Here is a 15,612-nt window from a genome sequence, read left to right on the forward strand (position 1 = left end):
TAAAGTAGAACTAAAAGCATTTTTTCTTAAATTTAGATAGATTGTTGGTGGTGGTGGAAGGAACCCTGTTAAGTTTTTTTTTTTATTGCTGTGTTCCCATTAGGGAGATTCACTCTCTTCAGTTGTCCTGATCATCAATGTCACTGTGAGTAAAAGTATAAGAGTACATTCAAAATTTTGACTTTCTACCAGAACAAGATTAGAGGAGAAACCTTCCAAAGCAGATAGTTGTTACCATGACAACTAACCAAGAGAGGCTATCCTTCACGTTGGAAATATATCCTCTCACTTCCTGTTTTGCTGTTAGGCTACAGGACAGGAAGTGAAGAAAAATATACCTAAAGAAACTCAAAAGGCAAAAAAGAACCGAGAGCTGTCTAATCCCAATCCCATCCCCAACCCTGTCACTCTATTAAAAAATGAAACAAAAAATTTTTGGCTTTCAATAATTTTAAGGTCTCGGCTTTTCTTTAGTTGAAGGTTGCAGTACATTTCCTTTTATAATTTTGCAGCTGAGTACTTTAGGAAATGTTTTATGGCCCCTTTATCTAGGGTAAAGTGCTGTGTTTTGCAATAATTATTGTAAAGTTAATTGTCTAAATGCTATAATCTGTTTGAGCAATTAAATAAGTTTACCCCTCAGTGGAAATAAAGTGGCCACTTGAATTTTTTTTTCCACTTAATTTGGCCAACTTTTTTAAATTTGCGTTTGACACGCTTGTTCTATTCTCCTAAATGCAGCACTCATTGTCGTCCCTATACAATTTTACAATTACAATCTATACAGTTAATTTATACAAACTATATGATTTAATTGAACCACAAGATTAGAAAAGGCTCACAATAACCTTAGGCAACCCAGGATCTCCACTTTAGAGGGACACTTACCACAAGACCCCTTCACTCCCAAATCCCACTTTGTACTTTCATCAACACTACAGAACCTGGAGGTTTTATTTTAAAAATATCAATGCAGTTTTAAGATGTGAATTACAGAGAATAAGGATTGTATGTCCTTTGGACCAGTGTTGTTCTTACCTCCATTTGTCTACCTCCTTTTCATTTTTATTGTTTTTCATTCTATTAAGCATTCATGTTTTATGTAATTCTCTGTTAATATTGGTAAAAACTGTTTTACGTAAGTCAACATGCAGTTTATATTTTTAAGTAGACTCTTTTTAAGTTGAAATATAGTCAGACTTGTTTAGGGTTGCATAGATAGCGATAACTTAAATCCTCTGATAGGTTAAATCCTCTGATAGGTAAGGCATGCTGCCTATCTACCCCCCCTTCTCCATTGTAGAGCTTTTCTCTTTCTTTCTTTCCTAGGGACAGTTGAAATCCCATCTTTGGGTGTGTACCCATCGGGAAATTTTCCTTATAGCACTGTACTGGTGACAACTGCAAATTTTAACATTCACTAGTGGGATTGATTTTTGCAAACAAGGAATGCATCAATTAAAACCTGACAGAAGTCCAAAATCTTTCTCATTTTTTGAAAACTAAAGAAAAAGTTTGGCTGCAGTTCCTGTTTATTGGCTTCCCTCTGTCTGAGCACATTATAGCCATCCAAGAAAAAAATCTATATATGAAAAATCACTGAAAGCATTCTGGACAGTATCAGCCCAGTTGCAAAGACCTAAAATACTAAAGTAATACATTTTCAAGTAAATTAAGCCATAAACATCATTAAAAAGCATTCCACCTAAAATAGTTTAGTTACAAAAGTAATTCCTGCCCAATGTGATTTCAGTTAAAGGTACAACCTGATGTATTTTTTGAGGGCCCCGAGCAGTGAGCTCTCCCTTATAACCCCTATAGTTATAGTCACCAAATCTTGCAGTTTTGCATGTCATTATGTTAAAATTTTTACATTATAAAACCAGTTGACACTCCTGCAGGGAATGGGACCCATGGCAGGTGTTCCAATTTGGGAGCACCAGCACAGGTCCCAGAGAGAGGGAAGAACTGTTGGGTGGTTTAACATTCTAGCAGCTACAAAAAAATTAAATGCACTATATGTCTAAAAGTTTGTGAACACTTGACCCGTAGGAGCTTGTTGGATATACAGTATTTTATTCCAAAGCAAAACACACAAAATTTAGCACATAGGGCATGCAATCTCGAATGACAAATGTTAACATGCAAACACAGTTTAAACATTTGTGCACCTCCAACTTGTAGTAGCAATTTTGGGAAGATGGCCAGGAAACTTCATCTTGACTAGAGGTGGCACTGAGGTTCCTGCATCTAAATGCTGTAATGGTGTTTCCAGCAGCCAGCAGAGCCCATTTAATTGCTGGTTGCTGAGAGGCTAATTAGCCCCTACCTCACAGATTAAGCAAGCTTCAACATTTTACCCTTGGGGCCCTCCCCCTTCCTCCACCCCCTAGGCTTCCCCTCCTCTATTCCTATGTCCTCTTTTCAATGCCTTTCCCTTCCCTTTCCTCTTCTCTTCACTTATGCAGCGCCATTATTCTCTTCCCAGGTATAAAACCTTGTTCCGCCATATATTCCCTACACTATCCTTATTGATTCTTATATTTGTGCCCCATAGGACTCAGGAGACTACCATAAACGTAGTTTCTAGATCCCTACACATATCTTTAATTTCAGACTGTTGAATTTAAAACAGGGGCACTTACCTAACATGTCCTAGACTGTACATATGTACAATGTTAACCATCTGCTTGTCTATGTCAATTTCATTTATGTAAATTCTAACAATTGCTACCTTGGTTTTGCAATTGTTGAACGTAAAAAGAAAGATTTCAAGACACCAGAGGTTGCATTAAGAGCAACACGTTTATTTATTTTATTTATTTATTTATTTCAGGTACTTATATAGCGCTGTCAATTTACGCAGCGCTTTACATATACATTATACATTCACATCAGTCCCTACACCCTCAAGGAGCTTACAATCTAAGGTCCCTAACTCACATTCATACATACTAGGGTCAATTTAGACAGGATCCAATTAACCTACCAGCATGTCTTTGGAGTGTGGGAGGAAAGTGGAGTACCCGGAGGAAACCCACGCAGACACAGGGAGAACATGCAAACTCCAGGCAGGTAGTGTCGTGGTCGGGATTCGAACCAGCGACCCTTCTTACTGCTAGGCGAGAGTGCTACCCACTACACCACTGTGCCGCCCAACGTTCAATCAAAAGTGTGAAGGGGCTGTCAAGAATTAACAAGAAAGGATGGTAGTGAGGTGAGGCCAAACTATACTTACAGAAAGAGTCAAGATATGCCTAAACCATTATCAGTTTTTGAAAATATTGACCTACTGATTTTATTGTATTTCATTGTATTTATTTCCTTCATATGTTTAGATTGTCTTCACCTGGTAATTCTACAGATAGCACCCTTTCTGCCCCTATGCCTACTTCTCCACTGTATCTACGGAGGCAGCCAAAGCTGCCATCCAGAATGGACTTCCAACATACAGTATATTTTGTTCTTCACTTTTGTTACATAGAAGAATATGGGTGTAGTAGTTTATTGTTTTTTGCTTACACATTTTATGCTTCCACATCAGCTCACGGAAAGTGACATGGACACTGCATGTCTGGCAAGATCAAATCGTTTTTTCTGAACTTGCTGACAAAAAAGTTCTTACTTGAAAAAAGAAAAGAATGCAGCCAATGCATCTTAGAACTGCAATATAGTATGGTTTTGTTTTGGGGTTTAGTTATGCTTTAAGCTGTAATTGTAATTGTACTTTATTGTATTATTTTCTTGCTCCTGCATACTGCTGACCCCTACTTCAGGTATTTGCATCATTGCACATTTAGCATATTATGATATACAGTTATGAGGAAGGTGAAGTCACACCTTTAATATGCTGCTAAGGAATCTGTTTGGAATAGTTTATGCATGAAAAAAATGTTAATGAGAATTAACCATCAGACTCAGCATGAAGATCTCCTGGGTACTAGCTGCTAATTCACACATACAACAACATTTTGTTTTTCAGTTTTCAGTGGTGTGAAAATATTACACGCTATACTGTGAAATTTAGGTGGACTGTGGATAAGCTGTTCATTTCTGTCCCTTGGGTTGTATATTTTGTTTTTTTTTTCAGCACTGTACAACTAGTTATAGCTTTGCTGCCAAATGTTTAGAGTCCATCACACAAGTGGAATGAAAACTGGGAATTACTGTTTGCAGAAATGCAGCTTGGTAAAGAATTTGTAACTTATAGTTATTGCTTTCTGTTTTCCTTCTGTGTATTATTTCGCTGCACAAAGAAAATGACAATTTTAAAAAATGATTCTGTGATTACGCATATTGTCAGTAAATGGACATGCATATGTGATTCTGTAGAATGAGTAAAATGTGTAAACCTTGTTTACACATATGTGATATAACTATGCAGGTTTCACTGCATACTAATATTGTGTTTTTCACTGAACACAGCTTAGCTTAGCTTAGCTCAGCTTAGGCTGTGGCCTGGGCCATTATGTAGTAACAAATAAAAGGTTGCAAGCTGATGGTTTACCTACCAAATTCCATTCAGTTGGGTCTGCTGTCTGTGTATCGGTCACCTATTTAGGTTTCATACAACTAAAGCCAAACTTATAGTGCATTCAATTCAGCCTCATGCAGAAAAGCTCTTCAACCTCTAAATGTTTTGGTCAGCAGTATCCTATTGAAGAGAGGATCTTAAAGAAGTGGGTTTTGCAGTTGTAGACCTAGTCAGTTGCTGTCTTAACCAAACCTTAACGGTTGAGAAAATTCAAGGACCCTGTGGAAAAAAAGTTGGAAGCCCTTTTTCAAACCTTGTACTAATTGTCAGTCGAAGCTCACTCCCAGTTAATATTTGTTTTTTTTTCAACGCTGGTCCTTTCAGCTGCAAGGTTAGCTGACCAGTATTCAGACAATGCTACAGCAGTGACTGACATGAACCATCAGGGAGGTACCAAAGTCATGGAGCAAAAAGAGAAGAGGACATGGTACTGACTTAGGAAAAACTCTGTGTTCTGGCCCAGACCGCCATGCACATCCAAGATGTGGAAATTGGCAGGTGGACTTCTTCAGTTGGTAGTGTTTGGATTCCAGAAAATGGTTTCTTCACCTGTAGATGTTTTGAGCACTCTCTTACAGGCGAAGACACTGGACATTACCCACTGGCTTCCGGGTTAAACAAAAGCTAGAATATTTATCTTCAGGACCAGGGATTCTTGGGCCATCATAGTGGATGCTCTGGTGACTCTATGGGATCAGTTCAACCCTATTCTGTGCCTTCCCCTCTTAAAGCTCCTTCCTCGTTTACTCCACAGGGTCGAGATGGAGGGCATTCTGGTGATCCTCATTTCACCAAACTGGCCCAGATGGACATGATAATTGAACTTTATCAGTCTCTTGGCAGACTCTCCATTGGCTTTCCTGGATCTTTCTGTTCTTCTGTCCCAGGGGCCCATTCACCATCCTGCTTCTCACTTGTTTACTTTAGTAATTTGGCTGTTGAAGCCCAGGTCTTGAGAAAAAGAGGCCTATCAGATTCAGTCATCCTTACAATCTTAAAAGCTAGGGGATTGATTTCTCGCAAGGTCTACCATTGCACTTGGAAGGCATACTTTTATTAATGCAAGGCAAGTACTCTATTGGATGAATCCTATGTTCTCTTCAGTCTGGATCAGTGTTTGGCCTTGAGTACCATCAAGGGTCAAATCTTGGCCATAGCAATCCTTTCTCAGAGGCCACTTGGCTCTCACTCCTTAGTCAAGGCCTTTATACAGGGTGCCACCCATGTTGTGTCCTTCATATGCCTTTAAGCCTATTAGGGATTTTTCTCTGTCTACTCTTATCCATTGAGTTCAAATTCCTTGTCACCCTCACTTCTGCAAGGCGAGATTGAGTTGACAGCTTTGACTTGTGAAGAACCTATCTTTTGTTTTACACAAGGATAGATGTATTTTTGAGGCCGAAGGCCTCTTTCCTTCCCAAGGTGGTTTCTTCAACCTTTACCAGGATACTGTCTTACCATCTCTTTTTCCTGAAACATCCCTAAGGAGATTTACCTCCATTATTTGGATGAAGTACATAATGTTTAGGTTTTTCTGTCAGTTGCAGCTTCCTTTCATCTGTCCAACTTTTTATTTGTCATTCCTGAAGGTCACCACAGGGGTTTGTTGGCTTCTTGTCAGTTTATCAATCAGTGGATTCAACAGCTTATTATCCAAGCTTATCACCTCAAGGGTATGATTCTTCCTTTTCCGTTCAAGGCGCACTCCACTAGATCTGTTAGGGCTTCCTGAGCCTTTCAGCATCAGGCTTCAGTTTTTCAGATCTGCAAAGTTGCCACTTGCCACTGCAGTTCACAAGTTTGTTAAAGTGGAACTTCACTCTCCCAATCAACATTGGCAGATAGGCAGGTATATTACATTTACTGGTTTTCATTTTTTTAATTTACATTTCTCCAGTTACTTCCTGGTTTTTGGCCTAGGCAAATTATGTCATACATCCTAGGAGTCTTCATTATGAGGGGCTTTACCAGCTAGGCACACCCTGCTGCCCGCATGCAAGAATTCCAGGAAGTATATGCTACATTAATCATCTGCCCAGAAGTGCTAGGGGGTGTTTTTCAAAGTGATTTTGCAGCAAAATAAAGCATGGAGAAATGGATGGATGAAGGAGTTTACTTTCAATATTAAAAATTAATTAAATAGTGTTTATGGTTTATGGTGCTCAGATATAGTATAGTTCCACTTTAAGTTTCACCAGGTGGACATTCAAGCCTCAACAGATGTCAGCTTAGGCCTCAAGATTCTTCGGGTGTAGTCTATAGTCCTTTTCTGGTACTTTGGCTGTTTTATTTGTAGGTCTATTAGCTGTTCATTTGCTGTGTTGCCCACCCCTTGTTTTGACTACTTTTGGATGTTTCATTGGTTTCAGAATACCATTCTTTGTCCTGTAATTTATGATTAAGAAAATAGGACTTACTGTAAAATATTATTTTTGGGGTATATTACAGGGCACAGGTCCCTTTCTTATGATCCACTCCTTTTATTGTTTGCTACAAAACTGAGGAATGCTGGGAATAAAAGGGGTTATATCGAGCTGTCCATTTACAGCTTTTGTTTGCTAGTATTTAATTTCCTAAGGCACCCAGTGGTTCTAGAATACCATACTGTGTCCTTTAATATACTACAAGAAAAGGATTTTAAAGGTAGTTCAAAAATCTCTTTTTTATCTTTTTGTCTTATCTGTTTTGTTACATTAAAGTTGTGCAATCTCAAAAAGGATTAATTGTGCCAATAAAAAACTAGCCACCTATTTGTTGCAATATCCAATTTTCTAAAGCCAATAATTGAATATGCACATGGACACAGAATTACACAGCAGTTGAAGTTAAACTTTAAAGCATGAACTGGTAAATTACACCATAAATATCAAATCATGCACTAATGATTTATGATTATACAAATTATTAGTATCTACAATAAATTTAAAAAAAAAAAAAAAACTTGTCACAGATTTTTATAAGCACTGATCATAGCCACCTTAACTATAACAATTCAGTTTATTTTGATACTATAAATGATCCTGGCATTATTTGATATTAGAAATAATTCATGTTTTATTCTTAAAGCACAGTAATAAAATAATTGGTACACTTCTTCAGTACTTTTCATAGTAATTGTCAAAGCTCCAAACTTGTATCAGAGAAAGCTATTCAAGTAGAATGTGCTGCAGGGGGCTAATAAATAACATCAGTTCAGATGTGTACCAAGGACTTTGCCCCTACAGCCAGTAAAGGGGCATTCTTCTTTCTACTGACCACCAAGGTAAGGGCCTGTTTAATCACACTGGTCATCAAGAAGGGGCATTCTTTTTTCCACTGACCACAAATGTAAAGGCTCACACAGACTACCAATGTAATAGAAATTCTTTGATACACTGAACACCAATGCAAGGGGGCAGCTCTTCACAAAAACCAATGTAAGGAAGCACATCTACTGACCACCAATTTAGGGGGGCAAGGTGGGCACTGTAGTTTTTGCTGTCTATGTTTCTGCTCTGGCCATTTTTATTGTAAACGCTGCTAGACCCACTTTAAGGGTACGTTCACAATGAACGTGAGTTTGAAATCGTGCAAGTTCAACTGAACTTGCACAATTTCAAACCCGCATGTCAGTGTGAGTTTGGGGGCAATTTGAAAGACATCTGTGCCAAAAGTCGCCGGAACTAAGTGCAGAAACTACCTTTTAAAATCGGTACGAAGATTGGGACATGCCAAATTGCGGCAATGTAAACGGGGGCTAAAGCAGTAGCATCTAAATGCAGGAGTAAGTGATCTGGGAAGTATAAAAGTTTTTTTTTTTCAGCAAAGAATATCAATGAGAAAAGATTAGCTATATAGCCCAACACAAGTAGGTCAAAGCACAACAACATGTATAATGGGCGTAGAATCAAGGAAAATACCGTTACACAAAATAAAGAGGAGGCACTTCTCTGCATAAACAATTCAGTACTCCCCAGCTGGCTGGCTGGTCCTGATGCCACCCGAGAAAGTTTTTTAAGTATAATTCAAGTAGAACAGATAAAAAGACAGGATAAATGATTAAACAGAAAGGAAAAAAAGAATAGGATGTGGGAAAAACCCACAAGGGAGTGGTGATGATGAGAAAGAAAAAAGAGAGGGGGGACTAAGGTCAGTTCAGGATTTCCATGCTGACTCCTTATAGACATAGGCCCTACTGAAATTTCCTAGGTCAGCGAGGCAGGTGGTTGGGCAAGATTCCCCAATGATTGTCCTATATCCATGGACACATTAATGCCTGACAGGTGGAGGAATAGTAGAAGAGTGAACAGGGATACCACGTGTCAAAAACTTTTCCTCCCTATGGTAAAAAGAAGCTGTAAGCCGTTCCATATGCTCAATATCATTGATTTTAGATAACCACAGAGAAATTGGGGGGAGACAGGTTGAATCCACATGGCTGAGATACAGGCCTGAGCTGCATTTAACAGATGACTCGTAAGGGAGGATTTGTACCATGAGAGCAGAACACTGTAAAGGTTGTTTATATTTTCCAAATAACAACTTCTGCATTTAGAAAAGTTATAATCAGGAGTGAAAAAGTGAATGTAGCCTTAGTAGAGCACTTTTACAACAGTTGTAGAGTGTTTGCTTTTGGTTCCTGTCTGTCAACATAAGGTGATCTGTGTGATTAAAATGTTGGTCTGTGAAATAGCAATGTAAAAAAATGTTTATTGCATATGCTTTTTCGTAGTGTATATATTTTTGGTGCTTCACTAGACTATTTCATAAAGGACATCAATTAACTCAAACTCTGATCGTCATCGTGATGCGAACAGTCCAGACCATAAAAACATAGTGGATGCTGAACTTTTAAAAAGCATTGAAATCAACACATCACTTGGAGTATCTGGGTCTAGTCCTGGACAGAGCACTGTGGTAGCATGCATTTTGGGCATGAATGTGTGTGTGCATGTTTGCTAGCTGCGTGGGGGTGCCATTAGGAATTCATGGCAGCCACGCGTCGGCCAAAGGGCAGTGCATTTTTGTGTGGAAACCGCACAATTTTTCATGCGTTCCTGAATTGCACCTGATGTGAATGAGCCCTAAGTAATTTGGCTTGCGTAGCATATTTGACACTCAGGGTCGGTAATTTTGTTACAAACTCAAATCTACAAAATCTCTTAGACACCTTGTTGCTGCAGGAGACATAGTCAACTGAAATTCACCTTCCAATCAACATTCTGGAGGTGTGAGTGATTTGGTTGTCTCTACAACACTGGACACCTCCAATTAATTTTTTTTTTTTGTTAAAAATAATAAACATGTTATACTTACCTGCTCTGTGCAGTGGATTTACACAGAGAAGCCCCGGTCCTCCTCTTCTCGGGTCCCTCTTATGTGCTCCTGGCCCCTCCCTCCTGACGGGTGCCCCCAAAGCAAGCAGCTTGCCTTGTGGGGAACCGAGCCGAGTTGCAGCTTCGTGTGTCCATTCAGACACAGAGTTGTGGCCTGCCCCTCCCCCTTTCTCTCCTCATTGGCTGACTGACTTTGACAGCATCAGGAGCCAATGGCCCAGCGCTGCTGTTTCAGCCAATAAAGAGGGGAGTCCCAGGCATCCGAGAAAATCCTACAACATTGCTGTATAGAGGGGGCCCAGGTAAGTATTGGGGGGCTGAGGGGGGCTGCTGCACACAGAAGGCTTTTTATCTTAATACATAGAATGCATTAAGATAAAAAAACCTTCTGACTTTACAACCACTTTAAGAGTTATCCTATCAGGATCCAGTCAGACGATGCCATGGTAGTGGCATAAATTAGTTGCCAGGGAGGAACCAGAAGCCTTGCCTCAGCCTAAAAAGAGGTAGAAAGGATTCCAACTGATTCTAGTCAACTTCTTGCCTTTCATATTCCAAGCATTAACAATCGACAGCCAGACAACCCCATTCAGCAGCTCATGGACCCAGAGGAATGGTCTTTTCACCTGGAAGTGTTACAAGGCCAGTGTCACTGGTATAAAAAGCCAGATATGTACCCCCTGGCCTCCAGGTTCAACACCAAACTGCACAGGTTGTCTCCAGATTCAGAGATCCTCTGGCAAAAGCAGTGGATGCTCTAAGTAACTCTGTGGAGTCAGTACAACTTGATCTGCACCTTTCCTTCTCTGAAACTCCTGCCTCGTCTACTCCATAGGATCCAGCCAGAGGGCATTTTGGTAATCCTCATAGCTCTGAACTGGCTCAGGTGGATGTGCAAGATGTGGTACTCAGACCTTGCAGACCAACTCTGATCTGTCTGATTACCACCTTGCTTCACAGTTGCGGGCTTCAACCCCATGGATTTTGAAGCCCAGATCTTCAGAGATAGTAATTCCCACACTTTTAAAAATAGGAAATCTACCTCTTGTAAAGTCTACCATCACACATAGAAAGTTTTCATTGCCTGGTGCTAGAGAAGAAAGCTTCATCCCAGGAAATACTCTGTGAAACAAATCCTAACATTTTTATAATATGGTGTAGATCAGAATTTAGCCTTGATTGCCATCAACGGACAAATCTCAGCCCTTGCAATCCTATTTCAAAGACTACTAAACTCCTATTATTTGGTCAAGACTTTTGTACAGTGTGTCTCACCTGTACCACCTCTTATGACTCTGTTGAATCTAACTTTGGTTGTGTTAAAATACAGCCTTTTTAACCCTATTAGGGATTGTTATGTTGGCTTTTCAAAGGCTCTCATTTCCACTCTCACTCATAAGGTTGCATTCCTTTGTCGCCATCACCTCTGCATGACGTGTACTTGAGCTGACCATCTTATCCTGTAAGCACTTTTTGGTCTTGCACAAGGCAGATGTGGCATTTTACCTCAGTCAGGACATTGTTCCTTCATCTCTCTGTCTAGCTGCAGTACATCAGAAGGAGATTCTCCTCCACTGCCTTTTTACACCATTTTCGCGACTCAGACAAGTTATTGTTTAGGCTTATTGTGGTCTAAAGGTTAAAAATAATGGTTGTCACTAACATTAACAAAGCAGTCTGTTTTTTACCCCGTGACAGTTTTATTACTTGTTCATCCTTCCAGTAAGTCTAAGGGCAACAAATAAAAGTGGAGCAACAGGATTTTATCAGTACCATCCTAAGACATTACAAAAAAGAAGTTAAAATTGACAAAATTTTATTGTGTACACGAGGGAATAGGGGGGCTTCTGTAACCAAAACTGCAGTGTTTATCCTCATGATACATCACAGGAAGCTTTTAATTAGTAATACTCAAGTGCTAGTATGGCAGTAATCTTGTGTGTAGCGTAATGCCCCATACACACGGTCGGATTTTCCGATGGAAAATGTCCGATCGGATCGTGTTGTCGGAAATTCCGACCGTGTGTGGGCTCCATCGGACATTTTCCATCGGATTTTCCGACACACAAAGTTTGAGAGCAGGCTATAAAATTTTCCGACAGCAAAATCCGATGGAGTCAATTCCGACCGTGTGTGGCCTGTTCCGACGCACAAAGTGCCACGCATGCTCAGAAGAAATTCCGAGACGGAACAGCTCGGTCTGGTAAACTTAGCGTTCGACTTTCGTCACTCTGCAATGTTAAAAATGGTTTAATACAGCGCACTCTCTTCTTCTTTATAATGTGAGAAGAATGAAGTAGTTTTGCTGCTCATATTCACACTGACTTCTCTCAAACTTATTTCTTTACTATTTATCGGGATTCTCTCAATATATTTTGATTTGTCACATCTGACAACATTTTTTTGGTGTTGTATTTTGTTTTTGTTTTTTGTTTTAAGGCAGAATTTTTTTTTTTGGTTTGTATTTTTTTCAAGGCTGATCTTTGTTTTCTTGTATTTTTAGTTTTACTCCAGAATATTTTTGTGTGTGTTTTGTGTGTCAAGTTTCCACAACACCATCGATATGTTGTTATATTTAATCTGTAGGAGATTGTTTGGTGTTGTTGTTGTTAAATTCACATTGTACTTTAGAAATGTACCTGAATTGTCACCAACAAACTGTACTTTTTGAATGAAAACACACATAGGAGAGTATAATAGAAAAAAAAAATCATTTATTAAGGGCTCACAACTAAACAAAGAGGGAGGTAACGCTGGAGAAACAGCAGAAATGGGTGAAGCCTTGGACCCCCAGGGCACACATCAATTATTTTCAAGCAAAATTGGTGGCCTGAGGAGTCCTTATCAGTCTGGTCCAGAAGTCCCAGAGATCCGGAAAGCAGCAGATGACATCTGTGTCCCCAGGCTGTGGTCCTACAAGAGACTGCATCTTTTGCCAGACCAGACTGAACCCAGGGCCATCACTCTCTTGTCTTCCTTCCACGCCTCCTTCCACGCTGTAGCTCTGGTGGTGGAGTTGTGGCAGCAGGAGGAGGAGGGGCCAACTCACTCAGGTGGGTATTGGGTGTTAGTTCCCCACTCACCCCCTTACTTAGGACTTTATACAGAAGGTCCTCACATATTTTGCGTTGACCCTCCTGCATGCCCTGCAGTTTTGTGGCAGCCATGCAGGCAAAGGCCTCTTTAGGAGTGGGTAAGGCTCGGAGGGACGCAGAAGCCTCCTGAATTAGCCTGAGTGCAGAATCCTGCATGTGAGTCCCCTTCCTCGCTCTTTTGTATGGAAGGCGGAGGGGAGGAACCTGCGATTCGGTCAGGCTTCGACCTGTCCCAGGCTTCTCCTGGCTGACACTTAGCCCCGCCTCCTCCTGGCTGCAACTTAGCCCCGCCTCCTCCTGGCTGCCACATTCCACAGTCTCCTCCTGGCTGAGGTCTTCCTGTGTATGAAAAAGGGACATAGTTTTAGTATTTGTTTCATCAATCACACACAATTTTCACCTCCTGACTGTTGCAAATTGAATGTTAACAAATATAACAGACTATCCTTATGAGCCCACCATTTTTCATTCTTGTCCCAATTTTGGGTGCCCACTACTGTCTATTGATATGTAAAACACTTTTTGCAATCAGCAATTAGTGATCAATAATAACATCTAGTAAGCATCATTTATTTATTGACCAGAAATCTGTAGAGGAATGCTATACCTGACTCCAGCTGGGCTCCTCCACTTCTTCCTGGCTGGAAGGCCCAGGTTGGACATCAGAAGCCTCAGCTGTGGTGGAAGGAAGAGTGGAGAGGAATTCCCTGACTTCAGTGTGGTCTGACAGAAATCGCAGTCTCTCATAGTACCACAGCCTGGGGACATAAACGTCATCTGCTGCAGCTCCGTACCTCTGGGAATCCATGACCTTCTTACGCTCCCTAAGATAAGTGCTCCTCAGGCCACCAATTTTGGTTTTTAAATAAGGAATGGTTGCTGTGGGAACCACCGGCTTCACCAACTCCAGCAGTTTCTCCAGCGCTGCCTGCCTCTTTTGTTTATTGTTGTAATGGGGGTGTCTCACCTGCCACAGACAGGGCAGCTCCCTGTATTCGTCTATGAACAGGGGGAAGAAATTGTGGTCGTTGAAGCCATCCATTTTCTCTGCAAGACACAACACAAGACAAACCCTAAGGTCAGGCCAAACTCTCCTAATCTTGTTACAATATAGGCTTCAATTTCGAAGCAGTATAGGCCCAAGTTTAGATCTCACCTTCGTTATCACGATCGGCGCCTCCGATGCTCCTTCCTCCGCTCACAGATCGTACGTAATATGCATGCGTGTTACGCTTTATACACACTGCGCATGCGTGTAACTCCGCCCGCCCCTGACGTTCTTTCTAGTCTATTCCCCGCCCCTTTTCGTTCTGCGCAGTGGGGGAAGAGCACATGGCGGAGACACAGCAGGTGCGTGCTAATTACAGCAACGAGAAGGAGGAGGAGGAAAGCCCGGATCCGGAAACGTCCCGATCCAGAAGGAGACGATTTAAGGCATCAAATATGTCCTTTGGGGAGATGTTGGAGATGGTCGAAATCCTGAAGAAGGCCGACTATGACAGGAAGTATGGACCTTACCCCAACCCCAATGTCAGAAAGGCCAAGAGCATGGCGAAAGTGGTCAAAAGTCTGCACCAGAATTTCGGGGTACGTCGATCGAAAGATCAGCTCAGGAAACGGTGGTCGGACCTCAAATTACGAGAACATGAGCAGTACAAAAAGATCCGGAGAGTGCTGCAAAAAAGTAAGTAGTTGTGCTGTGTTCCTATTCTTTTTGTCTTTATTATGTTCGTGCTGCTCCATGTGCTTTTCTTAAAAGTGTTGTACATTTTAAAATGGCAACTTTCATGTTCATGGGCACATTATTCGTTCGTATCAAACATTTTTCTTTCGGCCTATAAAACACCATTGTTTTGGCCATATGCATTTGGCCACATTTTGTATGCCCTACTTGTATGAAACTAATTTGGTTGTGTAGATGGCTTTGTTACCATTTTTATTAGGGGGGCCACACAGGTGCTCCAGTGTATACTATAGAGGGGTCTCCATCTGTGAAGCTTGTACCAAACAGGTAAAGTATTGCAGCTTGACAAGGGACACTGAAAATGCAACATTTTGGAACTCTGCCAAAATAGACAATTGTACCCCACTTCCAAGCAATGTTTCCTATTTATAGTTCTGCCATCAAATATCTGTGTGCTAAGTATACCATTTTTCTTTTACATAGGGGAGAAAAGACTCGGACACCCCTCATCCGAGGAGACCAGAGCCCCCTCCCCCTCTGGAAGAAGGGGAAATCTCCCCAACACAAGAAGAGCAGGAGGAAGAAGACGTGGTGGAACTAGTCACCACAACAGTCACCACAACTGGTGAGTGTCTGCGACCACACGCTCAGGTAAGAGATGGATGCTGGCATATTTTTTATTCCTGTTTTTGTTTGGTTTCTCTCTTTTTAGGTGATCGTGATGTTGTGGATCCAGATCGTTTCACATCAGAAAGTGCACAGATCCTAATCGGGGAGATCATGGGGTGTAATTTAGCTTTGGAAAACCTCAAGAAAAACATCAATGATGTTATTAAAAAAAAATAAGAACATCATTGATGTTTTGGGTAGAGTTTAAAACCCCTCCAAATCACTTTCTTTTTTGTGTGCGCTACAATGTCCAAAATGTTTTAGCAATTTTTAGAAAAGCCAAATTTGGAGGATGCACACAGTGTGCCAACATGT

General features: G+C 40.8%; 1 protein-coding gene across 7 annotated transcripts in view; it reads left to right on the forward strand.

Moving 5' to 3' along the window:
* DENND1A (DENN domain containing 1A) overlaps nt 1–15,612 on the forward strand; it is a 1,561,519-nt gene that overhangs the window by 1,411,268 nt on the left and 134,639 nt on the right. The window contains exons 21-22 of one of the 7 annotated variants that reach the window (XM_073600378.1): nt 15,112–15,253; nt 15,341–15,489. The exons of the other annotated variants lie outside the window; for them this stretch is intronic. Of the exons in view, the coding sequence (XP_073456479.1) occupies nt 15,112–15,253; nt 15,341–15,474 (276 nt within the window). The 3' untranslated portion in view covers nt 15,475–15,489. Of the gene's footprint in view, nt 1–15,111; nt 15,254–15,340; nt 15,490–15,612 lie in introns of those variants that run through there. 7 annotated transcript variants of the gene reach the window in all.

This window comes from Aquarana catesbeiana, linkage group LG09 (genome assembly GCF_042186555.1).
Source record: "Aquarana catesbeiana isolate 2022-GZ linkage group LG09, ASM4218655v1, whole genome shotgun sequence".
NCBI lineage: Eukaryota > Metazoa > Chordata > Amphibia > Anura > Ranidae > Aquarana > Aquarana catesbeiana.